Source organism: Telmatherina bonti (genome assembly GCF_933228915.1).
Source record: "Telmatherina bonti genome assembly, chromosome: 3".
In the NCBI taxonomy this organism is placed as follows: domain Eukaryota; kingdom Metazoa; phylum Chordata; class Actinopteri; order Atheriniformes; family Telmatherinidae; genus Telmatherina; species Telmatherina bonti.
The window spans coordinates 6,548,297-6,566,050 of record NC_136621.1 but is presented as its reverse complement, the minus strand read 5'-3'; the positions used below and the strand labels follow the sequence as shown (position 1 = coordinate 6,566,050).

The 17,754-nt window shown below is 45.1% G+C and overlaps 1 protein-coding gene across 2 annotated transcripts in view; it reads left to right on the top strand.

Annotated features, from left to right (window-relative positions):
* tenm3 (teneurin transmembrane protein 3) overlaps nt 1-17,754 on the top strand; it is a 150,742-nt gene that overhangs the window by 80,415 nt on the left and 52,573 nt on the right. Inside the window, exons 8-14 of one of the 2 annotated variants that reach the window (XM_079265007.1) lie at nt 610-865; nt 4,392-4,493; nt 4,807-5,001; nt 5,099-5,299; nt 8,973-9,158; nt 10,637-10,663; nt 16,610-16,756. In XM_079265007.1, coding sequence (XP_079121133.1) covers nt 610-865; nt 4,392-4,493; nt 4,807-5,001; nt 5,099-5,299; nt 8,973-9,158; nt 10,637-10,663; nt 16,610-16,756 — 1,114 coding nt within the window. The remainder of the gene's footprint in view (nt 1-609; nt 866-4,391; nt 4,494-4,806; nt 5,002-5,098; nt 5,300-8,972; nt 9,159-10,636; nt 10,664-16,609; nt 16,757-17,754) is intronic. The other variant, XM_079265008.1, reaches the window with a different exon arrangement.

Here is a 17,754-nt window from a genome sequence, read left to right as displayed (position 1 = left end):
CATTTCCAGAGCTCCCATACACACACACACACACATGCACACACATACATACATATATTTACTGCTGACTTTTAAAGTTTTTAATGGCTTGGCTCCATTTTGCTGAACAGATCTTATCACATCCAGTCCTGGAGGAGCTCTGCGCTCAATCAGACGTTTTCTCTTATATCTACATAAAAAATGCAGAACTGATTGAATTCCTGCAGCAGCTGCTTCAAACCTGTGGAAGCGTTTATCTTTTCACACATAAGCACCACTTAGATTGTAAATATATTCAGATTAATGTTTAAAATCTCTCTTCTCCATTATTTCTATTTGTTCTAATGTTTTCAATTCCTTTTTTTCTCATTTGTTGTCTCATTTCCTGTTTCTGTACTGCATACTATATATGTATACATACTTACACACACATATATATAAATAAATAATGTAATTAATTAATTTTGATTTGATCACATTTTAATCTATAATTGAATCAGTGTAATCGGCATACCAGGAAATTGTGCCAACGCAGGTTCCGAAATTTTTTTATATGTGCCATTTATCCTTTATTGTGCCTCAGTACGACTTTCGGATGTTTACAGGGTTTTTCTTTTTACTGTCTTTCAGTACGACTTTGTGGAGCTGCTGGATGGTAGTCGTCTCATTTCCAAAGACAAACGATCACTCAGTGATTCAGACCTGGTATTTGCACACCTGGCTGCTTTTCCTGAGGAAGAGTCCAGCAGAGGAAGTCGACACACACGCTCTGTCAATGTGCATGAGGCCGGCTTCATCCAGTATCTGGACACGGGCATCTGGCATCTGGCATTTTACAACGATGGACGTAACACAGAGCAAGTGTCCTACAACACCATCATCATCGGTGAGCCACGTCTAAGTCAATGCAGGAATGTGAATTAATCCTAAAGCTGTTGGTTTGGCGTGATGAAGTTAAGACAGGTGAAGACTCTGGGTGTTTGGGAAGGTCAAGTTTTTCTCAACATGAAATAAATTGGTTTCATTATGACAATGAAACGCTTTGACTGGTTCAGCAGACATTCAGGAATCATGAAAACTGGTCTATGCACATATACGTACTGGAATTATTGGGATCTCTAAACAAAATACAGATGCAAAGCATTTTGTCTGTCTTATGAGCAGGTTTTTATGGATGGACTGGTTCTACTGGACTCTTATTAGTTTATTGGGATCATTTTCTACTGAAGGACAACGTTGGATCAGAGATATGTCATCTGTAACTGGTCTGGAATAAGTCTTTACTGACTTACAGTAATAATTTGTAGCCTGGAATGGGATATATTGTTCACATCTCAGGAATCGGTCTGGATTGTTTCAGACCCAGTTAGGTAGAAGTTCTGGGGTTATTCCAGTTCTGTTTGGGTAGTTCTGGGGTTATTCCAATTCTGTTTGGGTAGTTCTGGGGTTATTCCAGTTCTGGTTGGGTAGAAGTTGTGGGGTTATTCCAGTTCTGGTTGGGTAGAAGTTCTGGGGTTATTCCAGTTCTGTTTGACTAGACGTTCTGGAGTTATTCCAGTTCTGTTTGGGTAGAAGTTGTGGGGTTATTCCAGTTCTGGTTGGGTAAAAGTTCTGGGGTTATTCCAGTTCTGGTTGGGTAGACGTTCTGGGTTATTCCAGTTCTGGTTGGGTAGAAGTTGTGGGGTTGTTCCAGTCCTGTTGGGTAGAAGTTGTGGGGTTATTCCAGTTCTGGTTGGGTAGAAGTTGTGGGGTTATTCCAGTTCTGTTTGAGTAGAAGTTCTGGGATTATTCCAGTTCTGGTTGGGTAGAAGTTGTGGGGTTGTTCCAGTCCTGTTGGGTAGAAGTTGTGGGGTTACTCTAGTTCTGGTTGGGTAGAAGTTGTGGGGTTGTTCCAGTTCTGGTTGGCTAGAAGTTGTGGGGTTATTCCAGTTCTGGATGGGTAGAAGTTGTGGGGTTATTCCAGTTCGGTTTGAGTAGACGTTCTGGATTTATTCCAGTTCTGTTTGGGTAGAAGTTGTGGGGTTATTCCAGTTCTGGTTGGGTAAAAGTTCTGGGGTTATTCCAGTTCTGGTTGGGTAGACGTTCTAGGTTATTCCAGTTCTGGTTGGGTAGAAGTTGTGGGGTTATTCCAGTTCTGGTTGGGTAGAAGTTCTGGGGTTATTCCAGTTCTGTTTGAGTAGAAGTTCTGGGATTATTCCAGTTCTGGTTGGGTAGAAGTTGTTGGGTTGTTCCAGTCCTGTTGGGTAGAAGTTGTGGGGTTACTCTAGTTCTGGTTGGGTAGAAGTTGTGGGGTTATTGCAGTTCTGGTTGGCTAGAAGTTGTGGGGTTATTCCAGTTCTGGTTGGGTAGAAGTTGTGGGGTTATTCCAGTTCTGGTTGGGTAGAAGTTATGGGGTTATTCCAGTTCTGGTTGGGTAGAAGTTGTGGGGTTATTCCAATTCTGTTTGGGTAGTTCTGGGATTATTCCAGTTCTGGTTGGGTAGAAGTTGTGGGGTTGTTCCAGTCCTGTTGGGTAGAAGTTGTGGGGTTATTCCAGTTCTGGTTGGGTAGAAGTTGTGGGGTTATTCCAGTTCTGTTTGAGTAGAAGTTCTGGGATTATTCCAGTTCTGGTTGGGTAGAAGTTGTGGGGTTGTTCCAGTCCTGTTGGGTAGAAGTTGTGGGGTTACTCTAGTTCTGGTTGGGTAGAAGTTGTGGGGTTGTTCCAGTTCTGGTTGGCTAGAAGTTGTGGGGTTATTCCAGTTCTGGATGGGTAGAAGTTGTGGGGTTATTCCAGTTCGGTTTGAGTAGACGTTCTGGATTTATTCCAGTTCTGTTTGGGTAGAAGTTGTGGGGTTGTTCCAGTTCTGGTTGGGTAAAAGGTCTGGGGTTATTCCAGTTCTGGTTGGGTAGACGTTCTAGGTTATTCCAGTTCTGGTTGGGTAGAAGTTGTGGGGTTATTCCAGTTCTGTTTGGGTAGAAGTTGTGGGGTTATTCCAGTTCTGGTTGGGTAGAAGTTCTGGGGTTATTCCAGTTCTGTTTGAGTAGAAGTTCTGGGATTATTCCAGTTCTGGTTGGGTAGAAGTTGTTGGGTTGTTCCAGTCCTGTTGGGTAGAAGTTGTGGGGTTACTCTAGTTCTGGTTGGGTAGAAGTTGTGGGGTTATTGCAGTTCTGGTTGGCTAGAAGTTGTGGGGTTATTCCAGTTCTGGTTGGGTAGAAGTTGTGGGGTTATTCCAGTTCTGGTTGGGTAGAAGTTATGGGGTTATTCCAGTTCTGGTTGGGTAGAAGTTGTGGGGTTGTTCCAGTTCTGTTTGAGTAGAAGTTCTGGGATTATTCCAGTTCTGGTTGGGTAGAAGTTGTGGGGTTGTTCCAGTCCTGTTGGGTAGAAGTTGTGGGGTTACTCTAGTTCTGGTTGGGTAGAAGTTGTGGGGTTGTTCCAGTTCTGGTTGGCTAGAAGTTGTGGGGTTATTCCAGTTCTGGTTGGGTAGAAGTTGTGGGGTTATTCCAGTTCTGGTTGGGTAGAAGTTGTGGGGTTATTCTAGTTCTGGTTGGGTAGAAGTTGTGGGGTTATTCCAGTTCTGGTTGGGTAGAAGTTGTGGGGTTATTCCAGACCCAGTTGGATAGACTCCCGGGATCCTGATACAGGAGAAATAGTTAGCCTGTCAACAGGACCGAACAAGACTTAACATTTTTGCTGTTCTTTGCAGTGATGTCAGAAAAGAAAGATGGTTTTGCATTTCTCAGTTCCAGATAACAAATCTTCTCTTTCTGGATCTCATACTAAACCTGCAACTTTGTTTTCTGCCACCAGTGTTTAGCTTTTCACATTAAAACCTTATTCCAGCCCCATCTGCCTCCTGCTGCCTCTTCCTCCTGCAGTTGGGTCTGTGTGCTGCTGCATCTCAGGCTTTTCGGTGGAAGCTTAAATCTCTCACCACTAAAGTAAAGAATTGGGACTTTCCGTTATCAGGTGTGGGCTACTAGCCAAAGAAGAATAAAACGTCAGTCTAGGGTACATATTGGTAACGTATTGAGAATTTATTCCTACCTCAGCCTCCTACAACAGTGAGGTTATGGGCCGCCTTTGTGATCCTCTTTCATGTTGTGTTTCTGTGCTCGCACAGGATTGGTCAGATACCAACGTCAATCCAATCATAAGATCATTCCCGCGATCAGATTTGCTCTCATTTCCACGTCCGTTTGATAAATGAGGGCCAGTGTGAGCATATTCTACGGAAATTAATAATCAAATTGACTTACAGTTTAATGGTGTAATTGGATGTTGAGATGTGGTGATTGGCAGTAAATGCAGCCACTGTGTGTGTTTGTGTTCAGCACTTTATGTGACTTTGTGCTGAAGTTATTCAGTCACATTTCTGTTCTATTCTTTTCAACCACCTCTCTCTCTCTTGCTTTCTTTCTCTTGCTCATAATCAGAGTCAATTATGGAGTGTCCTCAGAATTGTCACGGAAATGGAGACTGTCTCTCTGGAGTATGCCACTGTTTCCCTGGATTTCTACGGCCTGACTGTTCCAGAGGTAAAAGAACAAACACAAACAATGTTCCGCCCGCAGAGGCTGGGTAATTAAAATAAGATTCATCAATCACGTTTCACCAAATGAATCCATACTGAGACCTTAAAGAAACATGGCAGCCTGCTCGTCTCTGCTCACACATGCCGGAGAAAGTGACATTAACTGTCTGGAGAGTATGACTCCATGTGCAGTAAATAATTTGTGCGGCACAAATAGACGGTGACTGAGTGGGAACCCGGTAGCTTCGGGGTGATCTTGCAGGTCTATAAAGTAAGTATAAGTGAGTGAACTGTCTCTTTGTGCTTGTCTGATGCAGCTTCGTGCCCAGTGCTATGCAGTGGGAATGGCCAGTACTCCCGCGGCCGCTGCCAGTGCTACAGCGGCTGGAAAGGCACCGAATGCGACGTCCCGTCCAATCAGTGCATCGACATCCACTGTGGAGGACATGGGATATGCATCATGGGCGGCTGCATCTGTAATACCGGTTATAAGGGTGAAAACTGTGAGGAAGGTAAGTACTGTGAGTCTTCTCTCCTATAATTCATGGTGCTGCGATCTACCAAATGTGCACCGTTTGGTAATTTATGACCTCCTCCGTCTGTCTCCAGTGGACTGCATCGACCCCAGCTGTTCAGCTCATGGGGTGTGTATTCATGGCGAGTGCCACTGTCAGCCAGGATGGGGCGGAGCCAGCTGTGAGATCGCCAAGGCCATGTGTCCTGACCAGTGCACTGGACACGGAACCTACAACGCAGAAACCAGCACCTGCACCTGCGACCAGAACTGGACCGGGCCAGACTGCTCTTTAGGTGTGTGTAAACGTTATTTATCAATAGGCTTTAGGAAGATGTTCGTGGCAAACCAGAAATGTCCAGACAGAAAACTGCCTGGACAATATTCTGTTAACTGTATGGAACGTTTCTGGAAAACTTTATTCATACCCACGAGTAGCATTTCTACCACCATGCTGTGATGCGTGAGCATCGTGCACGTGACTGTGTGCATCACTGATGATCCAGAGTCTCTGCAGCAACATAACAGCAAACCCAGGCTGGACGTCCTGGATCAGACAGCAGGGAACACGAAGGTGTCTGGTTTAATGACATCCTCTGACACCCAAACTGCACGCCGAAGGTTCCTGCTGCAGCGGACTCATGAAAGGAGGCGGAGCCACGTGCACAGAAGCTGCCACACTCATAACACCTGCAGCAGGTGCTGCAGAGCTGCTGCAGGTGTTCCAGATGCACGACACCTGCTGCTGTTCAAATGTTGCAAAGCAGTTTGTTGTTTCACAGGAAAAAAACAATCTTTGATCAAACTTTTAAATGAACTCTTCTTTCATCTCGTAAAACATTATCGATGCAGTTAAATGTATTATTGTTTGTATGTAATTCATCGCGGTTTAAACAAAGCAGACCCTTCGCAGCCTTTCTGCTGGCTTTAGCCTCTGTTATCAATAAGGAATAATTCTGCATTACTTCGGATCTGATAAATAAACAATCTCTTGTGATTGTTTACCTCCACTGCAGCATTTTAAAATAAAACATGCTGACTTCCTCCATCCGTCGCGCCTTCCTATCAGCTCTGACTCTGTTTCATGGCCTGAAGCGGTGACTTGTAACCGCATCAGCTTGTTTTTTGGCATTTGACGACACGGCTCCGGTGTTATCAGCGTTATCTGTTTTCTGAGAAGGTCTGTCTTTGTTCTGGTGGTGTTGAAGATAAAGACAGTGGCAGAGCTTAAGTGATGGCAGTGATGCAGAAAGGAGGTGAGACTGGAGGAGGAATGCAGATCAGTAACAGATGGCATGTCAAGCAGCAAACACAGGAGATAAGTGTATGTGCTGTTTATTTCTGCTGCCTCGGGCTCTTCTGCTGAGTGTACTCATGTCAAAACCATCGTCATTATCAGATATTAGCAAAGCTGATTCTTTCATAGACACTCTGAAAGCTAAACTAGCTAAACTAACACTGACAGGTGACTTGGACATGCTGAAAAAACTCTCGTCCTTCTTCCAGTTGAGGCAGTTTAACTTGTAACTGCTTCTGTTTCTAGAAAAGATACATACTAAAACCTTACATTCTGATATACCATCACACAAACCTGTGATGCCACAACAAGTGCAATAAAAGTGATCAACTTTCAGTTGGTCCGTCTCATCATTACAGCTCACAGTTTCTGCTTTTTGTCTTATTGCAGTGAAAACCGTGCCTTACTGGTAATCTGTGTTAGACGTACTGGTAGTTTGTTCCGATATGACGTGGCTCTATGCATCACAGCATGCTTTGCTGGCTGGTTTTTGGTGATCGTGGTCTGAAACTTGCGTGTTTATTCTCGTATATAACAGACTTGCTTTAATTTCAGCCTGTTTTCAGAAACCCAAGCAGACGCAATGCTCAGCGGTCCTGAAGGCCTTTGTTAAGCTGCTGCAGGTTGCCAGCCGGTGCGTGCAGAATCATCAGCATACGTACTGTAGCTTGTGAGGTATTCTGCCGGAGAGTCTTGGACTTAGACTCCGTTGATGGAGTCCGATGCAGGAGCAATCTGTGAAACAAAACCATCCACTCCTTCTGAGCAAATAGAAAAACTTTCTAATCTCTTTTTAAAATAAAAAAGTTAAAGTTGTATTAGATGCACTTTGATGGACAGGTGAGCCGTCCAGGTGTACCTGCCTTTCGCTGCAGCCCCTGAGACCCTGATTTGGACTAAGCCATATAGAAAATGAAGGCTCAGAGCTCCAGCAGTCAGCTGTCCAACGCCACCTCCTCCAGGTTGGATGCAAACGCTTCACAGAATCACTGCAGATGGATCATAAAAATATTGTTCCCTGCAGACAGTGTGGATCTCTGACGTTTATTAGCTCACATTTAATAACTGAATGTAAAATCTGACTTCCTCTCTATGTGGCAGGTGTGAGTGTGAGCATGTTAGCCTGGACCACCGTCCATCCTGGAGGGGTCCGCTCAGACCCCTCCCAGCTCTGCACCGGATTCCCGCTCCATATGCAGAGCGGATTCATCCAGTGTAGCGTCAGATGAAGCTTTTCAGTCAGTAAAGAACTAAACGGAGTCATTCTGGTTTGTCTGATGCGGATGTGATGCTGGGATTAGACGTAGTCTGGATCAGCTGCTGCAGACCTGCTGCTACAATGTTCAAATACAACAGTCTGATGGCGTAAAACTCAGAGAACATCAGCTTCTTCGTCATGTATTTACAATCTCAGCACTAATAAAAGCTGAGGAGGTTTGCCTCGGTGGAGAGTTAACAGTTTCCTTCCTGTAGATTATAATTTACTGATGTAAAGACTCAGCAGGAGGTAAATTAGATGCCTGGAGAGGCGACGTAGATGAGATGCAGTCATGTTTGTTTACAGAAACAGTAAACAGAGTTTAAACTGCTGTGTTGGAAGTGACTGATGGGGACATTAATTATGCTATAAACTCCATCATATGTGCAGTTATTTTCCAGATTTCTGCACCAGATGTCTATCAGATAAAGGATTCTTCTTCCCTGCCTCTGGCGGGGTCTCAAACCTCCGGCTCCAGATCTCCATAATGGCTCTTAGTGGCATTGGCAAAAAAAAAAAGAACCAACTAATGTTTTTAAATAAAATGTCAAAACAAATGAAGGTTTTAGCAGTTTAATAAACACACTGGATTTCTACATCTGTTACTCTTGTTGTCAAACCGGAAACTACAGCTTTTTTTGGGGGGTTTTTTTCTGCACACTTTTCCGAAAATATCTACATCCCAAAAGGAAGATATCATCTTTTTACAAGAGTTTTATGTTTTTCTTTTCAAGCCCAAGACAGTAGAAGATTGTGGTTCCTGAAACCAGCAGCTTTCCTTTCGTAGATATTTACCAGCAAATGGTCACTTGTCATTTTTTCAAAAGGTCATCTGCAGGTTGAGTTGTGTTTATCTGGACTGAGGGAAAATAGTCATTTGGATGGAAAGATTCCAGACCTCCGGTGCAAAGATCCAGATGATGCTGGAGCCGTCTGTCAGAGCTGTTCGGTGGAAAAGAGTTGAACTTTAATTCGCACAACAATATTTCTTATGGAATCTGTGTCAACAGGAATGTTCACACCAGTGATGAAATTCCCTCCAGCCATTTGGCAGATTTTACTTTTTCAAAGTGAGGTAGATTTTTCTTAATGTTGGCCTTCAGCTGATACAGAACGGACCAATCAGAGAAGACATGTTGACAGCTGTCATCATGTTGACAGCTGTCATCAGGTTGACAGACGTAAGTGTCACATTGATGCTGCTGCTTCATTCAGACTTCGTCTCACAATGTTTCAGCTTCATATTGTCCTACTTTTCTCTGCTTCGGCTGCTAGCTGCTGCTTCTGTGTTTGGGTTTAAGTGGCGTTTATCGGGTCTGTGTGTATGAACACGAGTCTGCAGGTTTCAGGATTCTCCTCTTCTCCATGTGCAGCGTGTTTCCTGAGCTCATCACGCTGTTTGTCTGTCTGACAGAGGTGTGTGAAGTGGACTGTGGCAGCCATGGCATGTGCTACGGCGGGGTGTGTCGCTGCGAGGACGGCTGGACGGGAACCGTGTGCGACCAGAAGGCCTGCCATCCGCTCTGCAGCAAGAACGGAGTGTGTAAGGACGGGAAGTGTGAGTGTGACCAGGGATGGACGGGGGAGCACTGCAACATCGGTGAGTGGACACGCATGACTTTCACTGTACGTTCAGACCGAATGTAGAACCATGTCTGGAACACGGCTCCGGTTGTACGATGGAGATGAAACTTGTCACGTCTTCATTTATGTTTCCATCCTCAACCTGAACCAACGTCATCATCCTGCACGTTAGAAAACACAGGCGGGTGTGTTGCTCGTCACATGATGATGTCGTCACATGATGATGTCGTCACTTGACGTTGTCACATGACGTTGTCACATCATGTCGTCACATGACGTCGTCACATGATGTCGTCACATGATGATGTCGTCACTTGACGTTGTCACATGACGTCATCACATGATGTCGTCACATGATGATGTCGTCACTTGACGTTGTCACATGACGTCATCACATGATGTCGTCACATGATGATGTCGTCACTTGACGTTGTCACATGACGTCATCACATGATGTCGTCACATGATGTTGTCACATCATGTCGTCGCATCATGTCGTCACATCATTTTGTCACATCATGTCGTCACATGACGTCGTCACATGATGTCGTCACATGATGATGTCGTCACTTGACGTTGTCACATGACGTCATCACATGATGTCGTCACATGATGTTGTCACATCATGTCGTCGCATCATGTCGTCACATCATTTTGTCACATCATGTCGTCACATGACGTCGTCACATGACTGTAGAAAACTGCCAGGCTGGAGACGACCATCATCTTTTATTTGTCGTTTCTTCATCAGCATCTAGCAGCGATGTGTCCACCGTTCTCCTTCCTTCCCTCCTCACCTCTACACCTCCTCTCCTCTGCTAACAGGAGGATGATCTCCATGACGACTCAGAGGAGATTTTACTGATTTCATTTTTCCATCTTCAGCTCTTCTGTCTCACAATGAGCCGGTGGAGTTCTTTCAGCTTCACCTGCTTCTGTTACACTTCACAGACAGCTAACCAGCTAAGCACAAAACCAGTTAAACAGCAGATAAAATACAGTTAACCAGCAGACCAACAGACCAGATAACCAGTACTATACTAATGATAGTCTAAACAAACTGAACTAGAAAACATCTTCATCCTCTGACCTTCACAAGGACCTGGTGACCAAGTTGTGTGGAAAAAAAACTGAATCATGTCCTGGATGCGTTTAGGTTCCTCCTGCCAATCAGGATTTTAGGGATAATTATGGAGGACGCAGCAGCTGTCAGTCATTCGCGTCCCTATCCAGAACATTCAGAAAGGAAATCCTGGGACAGACGGGTCTGATCAGACCTGAGGAGAGATAACTGAGGGATGAGTCCATGGAGGAGCTGAATGTCTCCTCCATCCATCCTCTGAGTTCCAACCAGCTCATCCAGGATGTGTTAGCACTAAACACGTCCACGATCTGCTGTTTTCTGTTTTATTTCTCTCTTTTTTAACTGTTTTCTGTTCTCTCTTTCTTCCTATCTATCTTCTTCTTCTCTTCCTTTATCCTTCCTTCACAAAGCTCACAATCCGGACATTAGAGTTAAAGGTACTGTACTCTTTCCTCCTCTTCACTCCATCAGCTGCTGCTTTTCTTCCTCTCTTCATTGGTTCTTTGTCTCTTCCAACTGTGATTTATTCACTTTCATTTACATATTAAGTTGTTATTCTGCATATCCAGAATCTTTTTTCTCTTTTAATGTCATCTTCTCGATTTTTTAAAATTGTTTTGCATGCTGTATTTTTTTAGAATAAAAACTTGTCTTTATTATCTCATGAATATTCACACGACATGATGGCTGTTCGGAAGCTGGATCAGAACAGATCGAAAAGAAAAACAGACCCCTGAGGTCTGTTTTTCAGACCTTTTCATGTGAGAGAGACAGTCCCCGACCCCTCGAAAAGGAAACAGATATTTGACATTTTTAGACAAAAAATAGGAGAAACTAACCGTTGATGTGGGTTTGGTTTAGGAGCTGGTTTAGTACATTACTTATTTTACCAAACTTCATACGGCAGTAAAAACAAACCGTCTGCAGATGATTTGTTTCCATTTTCAGCAGATTTAATTGTGTTTGTTTCCTCCGAAGCAGGTAAGCACATCAGTAAAAGTTCATCAGTTGTGTAAAATGTCTCTGAGACAAGAAAACATCCTGAGAGAGTCAATAAATAAATAACTGTTGTCTGTTAGCAAAATTAACCTGATGACGGCTTATACTCTAAAATATGAATATATTCATTGTTATTCAAAATGTAGCATCAGAAGAAGAATAAAGGTAAAATACGCCTTGATCTGTCTGTCCTTTATTTGAGCAGCAAAGACGATCAGATCCGAACCAAAGAAAAATCAGAAACCAGACTGCAGGAATTTATTGTTGCTTCATTTTTCATTGATTTTGAACGAGGTGGGTTCCATCCTGGCCAATCAATGATTTTCTTTGCCTTCCTGCTTCTTGGTCAGTAGTTATTTAGGCCCCCGAGTGGGCAGCTGCTGTGACTGCACGTTGTCCAGGTGGTTTGCTTCAGTAAAGTTTAGCGTGACAACAGATTTGGTCTTTCCTGCCCAGCTGAACCGATTCCACCAGGCTGTCATCTGCAGGAGTTCTCATGTTTTATTATTTTATTCAGTGACTCATAAAGAGGACCGTCAGCAGGCCTCCGATTCGTAGGAACTGACAACACGGTGCCAGTGATTCCCCTGGTAACCGAGGGTAACACGGACGGCTTACGGGGGACACATACCAATCCCGAGTGCAGGCTGTCATAAACACATTACTCTGTGTTTATGACAGCCTGCATTGTTTAAGCTAGCCAGTGTCAACTTCATTAGCCTACGGTAGCGCTAGCGCCAATTAACCATTTGTAGCGTTTACTGTTCAACATGTCTGTTCAGCTGGTAGAATATAAAGCAGCTTATCAGCAGCTACAGACTCCATACATAACGACATGTGGGGTCCTTCGGCTCATGTCAGGACTGGGTCAGTGTAGGGGAAACACTGTAGTCCTGTCTGGTCCTGGTCCTGGTCCTGGTCCTGGTCCTGGTCCTGGTCCTGGTCCTGGTCCTGAACCTGGTCCTGGTCCAGGTTCTGGTCCTGGTCCTGGTCCTGGTCCTGAACCTGGTCCTGGTCCTGGTCCTGGTCCTGGTCCTGGTCCTGGTCCTGGTCCAGGTCCTGAACCTGGTCCTGGTCCAGGTTCTGGTCCTGGTCCTGGTCCTGGTCCTGGTCCTGGTCCTGAACCTGGTCCAGGTTCTAGTCCTGGTCCTGGTCCAGGTTCTGGTCCTGGTCCTGGTCCAGGTCCTGAACCTAGTCCTGGTCCTGGTCCTGGTTCCTGCATGTTTTACATGTCTCCTGCTTCAGAAACTTTATATCTGGATCCGGTTGTCATCAGGTTCTGTAGAAGTTTGTTGAAGACCACCACATGTGATGCATGCGTGATGAAGGACAGGATCTAGTCCTGATCAGGGTATACTGGGGGTCTTGATCAGGCTCAGAGCAAGTTCCAAAGACTAAAAGACCAATCTTCTGAGATCCATGTCGAGTTTGTCTAGTTTTTGATGTGATTCCCGAGTCTTACCAACCCCGTCTCCATAGCAACAGAAACTGATCCCTCAGGACCAAGTGAAAAGAAATAATGTCTTCAGGTTTCATTTAATAAAACTTGTGGTAAAAATCTGAAGTTGTAGGATCAGCAGGTTCCAGAGGGATGAAGAACAGGTTCTCCATCACCTGGTGGTCATCAGAGGAACCGCCTCGGACTGGTCAAAAACACCAGTTACAACTGGTTTCCAACTTATTACTCATTACTTGGATGATGATGAATATGGCAGTTTATAAACGTATCTCTGATGAGTTTTTCCTTTTTTTTCCTGTTTTGAGACATAAAATGTGGCTGAAGACTGATCTGCTTTATAATTTCATTTTCCTGGTTTGATCCCAGCTCGTCCTTCCTTCCTTCCTCTGTGTTCCTTTGGCTGCCTTCTTCATGTTTCCATCACACACAATATTTGGCAGTGCTGCTTTTGTTTCAATTTCCTTTTTTCCCTAATTTTCCTCCCTCTCTCCCTCTTGCCCTCTCCTATTCTCAGGATATAAAGGTAATTCCAGTCAAAGACTTAATAAAGGCCTTACTGTCCCAAAATACAACTTCACACTGTAAACTTTGACTTTGCTTCATTCCGTTTAATTTCTCTCCGTTCAGTTTTATTTCTTCCTTCACTTTGTGTGTTGCAGTCTTCCACCACCCTCGCTGGTTGACAAGATGTCTGACTGTGTTTTCTACTTCTGCACTCTCTCTTTTGTTTTATTCTTTTCATTTTCTTTTCTTTTCTCTGGCTCCATCATCCTGTCTTGTCTCTGAGTCTCACACCAAACACAGCTGATTCTCAGGAAGATGCTCACAACACACACAACAAACAAAACTGGAAGGGCACACACACACACCCACACACACACATGAAGCGAAGGTGTGTGACCCCAGTTTTGTCTTGCATCCACAAGCCTGATTGAATACATGTGTGTGTGTGTGTGTGTGTGTGTGTTGACCTAGCCAGCTTCTACTTTCTATCTGTCCTGTCTCTCCGGTCTCTCCTGTCTTCTGTCTGTCCAGCGAGGCTTTGCTTGGGTCTGATTCTATCTTTATTCCTCAGTCTGTCTCCCCTGTGATGAAGGAATGCTGAACAAAGCAGAAAGTATAGCGTTTGGAGGCATGCAGTCCAAACTACCCTGTCCTCCCTATACTTTGTGCTGTCTACCTGTTTACCTGTTTACTTGTTTACCTGTTGTGTTTTCACATGGATTTTAAACTGAGACTAAATTCATGCTACTAAATAAAAAACCTTCCTTATCAGAGAGAAGGTGGCGCGATTATCTGCTCAGAGCAAGTTAAAGTTCAGTTAATGTAGAACTTGCCTGCTTGAGTCCTGCATCCTGCAGCCTTTAGCTGCATCCTGCAGCCGGCAGCCTGCAGGTCTCTGCTGCATCCTGCAGCGTCTTGCATCATGCAGTTCCCTGCTGCATCATGCAGCGCCCTGCAGCCGGCAGCTGCTTCATGCAGCGTCCAGCAGCTTCCTGCATCATGCAGCATCCTGCAGCCTTTAGCTGCATCCTGCAGCCGGCAGCCTGCAGGTCTCTGCTGCATCCTGCAGCGTCTTGCATCATGCAGTTCCCTGCTGCATCATGCAGCGCCCTGCAGCCGGCAGCTGCTTCATGCAGCGTCCAGCAGCTTCCTGCATCATGCAGCATCCTGCAGCCTTTAGCTGCATCCTGCAGCCGGCAGCCTGCAGGTCTCTGCTGCATCCTGCAGCGTCTTGCATCATGCAGTTCCCTGCTGCATCATGCAGCGCCCTGCAGCCGGCAGCTGCTTCATGCAGCGTCCAGCAGCTTCCTGCACAATGCAGCATCTGGCAGCCTGCAGGTCTCTGCTGCATCCTGCAGCGTCTTGCATCATGCAGTTCCCTGCTGCATCATGCAGCGCCCTGCAGCCGGCAGCTGCTTCATGCAGCGTCCAGCAGCTTCCTGCACAATGCAGCATCCTGCAGCCTTTAGCTGCAGCCGGCAGCCTGCAGGTCTCTGCTGCATCCTGCAGCGTCTTGCATCATGCAGTTCCCTGCTGCATCATGCAGCGCCCTGCAGCCGGCAGCTGCTTCATGCAGCGTCCAGCAGCTTCCTGCATCATGCAGCATCCTGCAGCCTTTAGCTGCATCCTGTAGCTGGCAGCCTGCAGGTCTCTGCTGCATCCTGCAGCGTCTTGCATCATGCAGTTCCCTGCTGCATCATGCAGCGCCCTGCAGCCGGCAGCTGCTTCGTGCAGCGTCCAGCAGCTTCCTGCATCATGCAGCATCCTGCAGCCTTTAGCTGCATCCTGTAGCTGGCAGCCTGCAGGTCTCTGCTGCATCCTGCAGCGTCTTGCATCATGCAGTTCCCTGCTGCATCATGCAGCGCCCTGCAGCCGGCAGCTGCTTCGTGCAGCGTCCAGCAGCTTCCTGCATCATGCAGCATCCTGCAGCCTTTAGCTGCATCCTGCAGCCGGCAGCCTGTAGCTTCCTGCTACATGCTGCAGCGCGCTTCAGCATGTAGTAGCCTGCATCCTGTAGCTGCGTCCTGCAGCTGCTTCGTGCAGCGTCCAGCAGCATCCTGCAGCATGCAGCTTCCTGCTGCATCCAGTTGCCTGCATCTTGTAGCTGCGTCTTGCAGCCTGTTTCATGTGAAACTACAACAGAAATGCATTTCACCAAAGGCTGTCTGTCTGACTTCCTGTTGATCAGTCTGTCCATTTATTGAAGACGGTTTTGTCCCACTGACAGAATTCATAGGCAAACATTAGAATTTAGGGAATAGATGGTCATGGATTGTTTTTCGTACTGAAGCTGCTGATGGTTAATGTCGATATGCAGACGTTCTAAATCGTTAACATTAAAATAATGATAAATAAAGGGATTATAAAATAGTTTAAAGTCAGGTATTTTTCTACAAGTAATCAGCAAGATTTGATATTTATGTCAAAACCATTTTTATTATATTAATCCATACATCTTCTGATCCATTTTATACATGTCTACATGCTAGCATGTTTACAGGTTTGTTTACACGGCTGTGGATTGTCGGTTACATGTGTGAAAAGAAGCTGCTTTTCTCAGAGACGAGTGGAAAGTTTGCAACAGCTGGTAAATAATCAGTTTCAGTCTCAATTCGGATCAGATCAAAATTTTAGTTTTTTGTTTTGTTTGTAAGAATTTAGTCTAATTGGATCATCTTAATTGGAAATAAACTAGAAGAGAATTAGAAGAGAATTAAAGGTTTGGTAGGGGATTTTTGCTTAAAATGACTCTCACCATCCTGTTACAGCCAGTCGATAAATGCTCAAAAATAAAAAATATTTCGTCACCATTGGAACTGAAAGAGCTTAAAAAACACCATTGAATAACTTTAAACAATCTATTCTAAACAGTTGAAGGTGAAATGCCTTTTAAGTTTTACTGCCATTTGTCCCTCCCCACTCAACCCCTCATGCGCATGCCCCCTCTTCGTGCACCAAACACACTCTCTGAGGCGTGGCGCACCTGTAAAAGCATCGAAGTAAGAGCCAGAGCTTTGCTAGCCACATTAGCTAGCCAGGTTAGCAAACCATAGCTGCCCAGCTCTCATGAAGCCTCAGAACACGTTTTTCTACATTTTTCTGAACCATATTTTAGGTAATTTATGGACACGGTCCTTGTATCATAGTCTGATACTAGAACTCAGAATCGGTCCCGGGTTCCAGAGGATTCCAGCCCCACCGTGGTGTCGGTGATGGTTCTGCATCCTTAAACTGACTGTTTATGTGGATTTTTTATCTTAAATGATCGAGAAGACATCAAAAACAACTCTCAGCGCTCCAGTACGAAACTTTCATCCCTGATGTTAAAAGAAATGTTTAGTTTGTGGCCAGTTTTCACATTTCCAGCGTGTCCGTCTCTTCTGGTGTCTCAGCTGACTCCCTGTCTGTCCCTTGTCCCCAGAGGGCTGTCCGGGTCTCTGCAACAACAACGGACGCTGCACCCTGGAAGCCAGCGGATGGCACTGCATCTGTCAGTCTGGATGGCGAGGGGCTGGGTGTCATGTTGCCATGGAGACGCTTTGTACGGATGGGAAGGACAATGAAGGAGGTAAACCTGATACTGTAAGACCCGAGAAAGTCCTTCTGGAGGTACATCAGGCTGTCAGAGATGAAGCTGCTGAATATTTACAGATAATCAGATGGAACTGAAGCTTCAGCTGAATTTCAGGAATTTTAGTCTTGTTTGTTTGGCTTGGAGGACGTAAAACACAGCAGTACAACTACCTGCTGCTGGTGCTGATGATCACAGTTAAACTGTAGCAGAGAAAAGTTTACGGCACGACTTTTGTGTAGAATCAGATCCGCTGTTGGGCTGGTGGGAAGTACTGGTTTGTCTCCACCCACACCCGGCACCAGGACGTATGAACAGGACGGGTGGACCACAACTTTGACTTTGAGAGGAAATTTATAGTTGAAAAATTCAATATTTTCCAAGATTTGATATGGAATACCATAAAAAAAAAAAAAACGGATACCAGCTGATATCAGCTCCAACAGGTTCAGCAGAAAATGTAACGTCTGATTCATGAAAGGTGAAGTTTCTGATTAATAGGCGGTCTGTGGCAAAGATTAGTTAACCAGACATTCAGCACCTCGGATCAATACTTCCATCATGATCTATACTGAAAAGAAGAACCTGTCAGGTAAATGTCTGGAAATAAATTCCAACTGAACCAAATGTTTGCATTTAGTGAGAAAAAACAAAGATGACTGACTGAAATATAAATATTCTGGGTCAGCTTGATGTATTCGGGTTTCTTCAGGATCATGTAAGAGACACGCAGACGCAGATTCTACGTCCAGGTAATTAGGAACCATGATGAGACGCTCAGTAAGTCACCTGGACAGGTACCTTACTGGTACCAGACTCATTCGGGTCCATCAGGCGCAGCTTTTCATCAGGAAACATCAACAGGACTTGTAACTGAGACTTACTGAACTGAGTTTCATTCTGCTGCAGAAAAAGAGGAAGAAGAGGGACGCTGGAGCCTGCGGTTGCTATGGTTACCGTTTTGTTAGGAATCATCCGAGCTGCTGAAAGTGGTT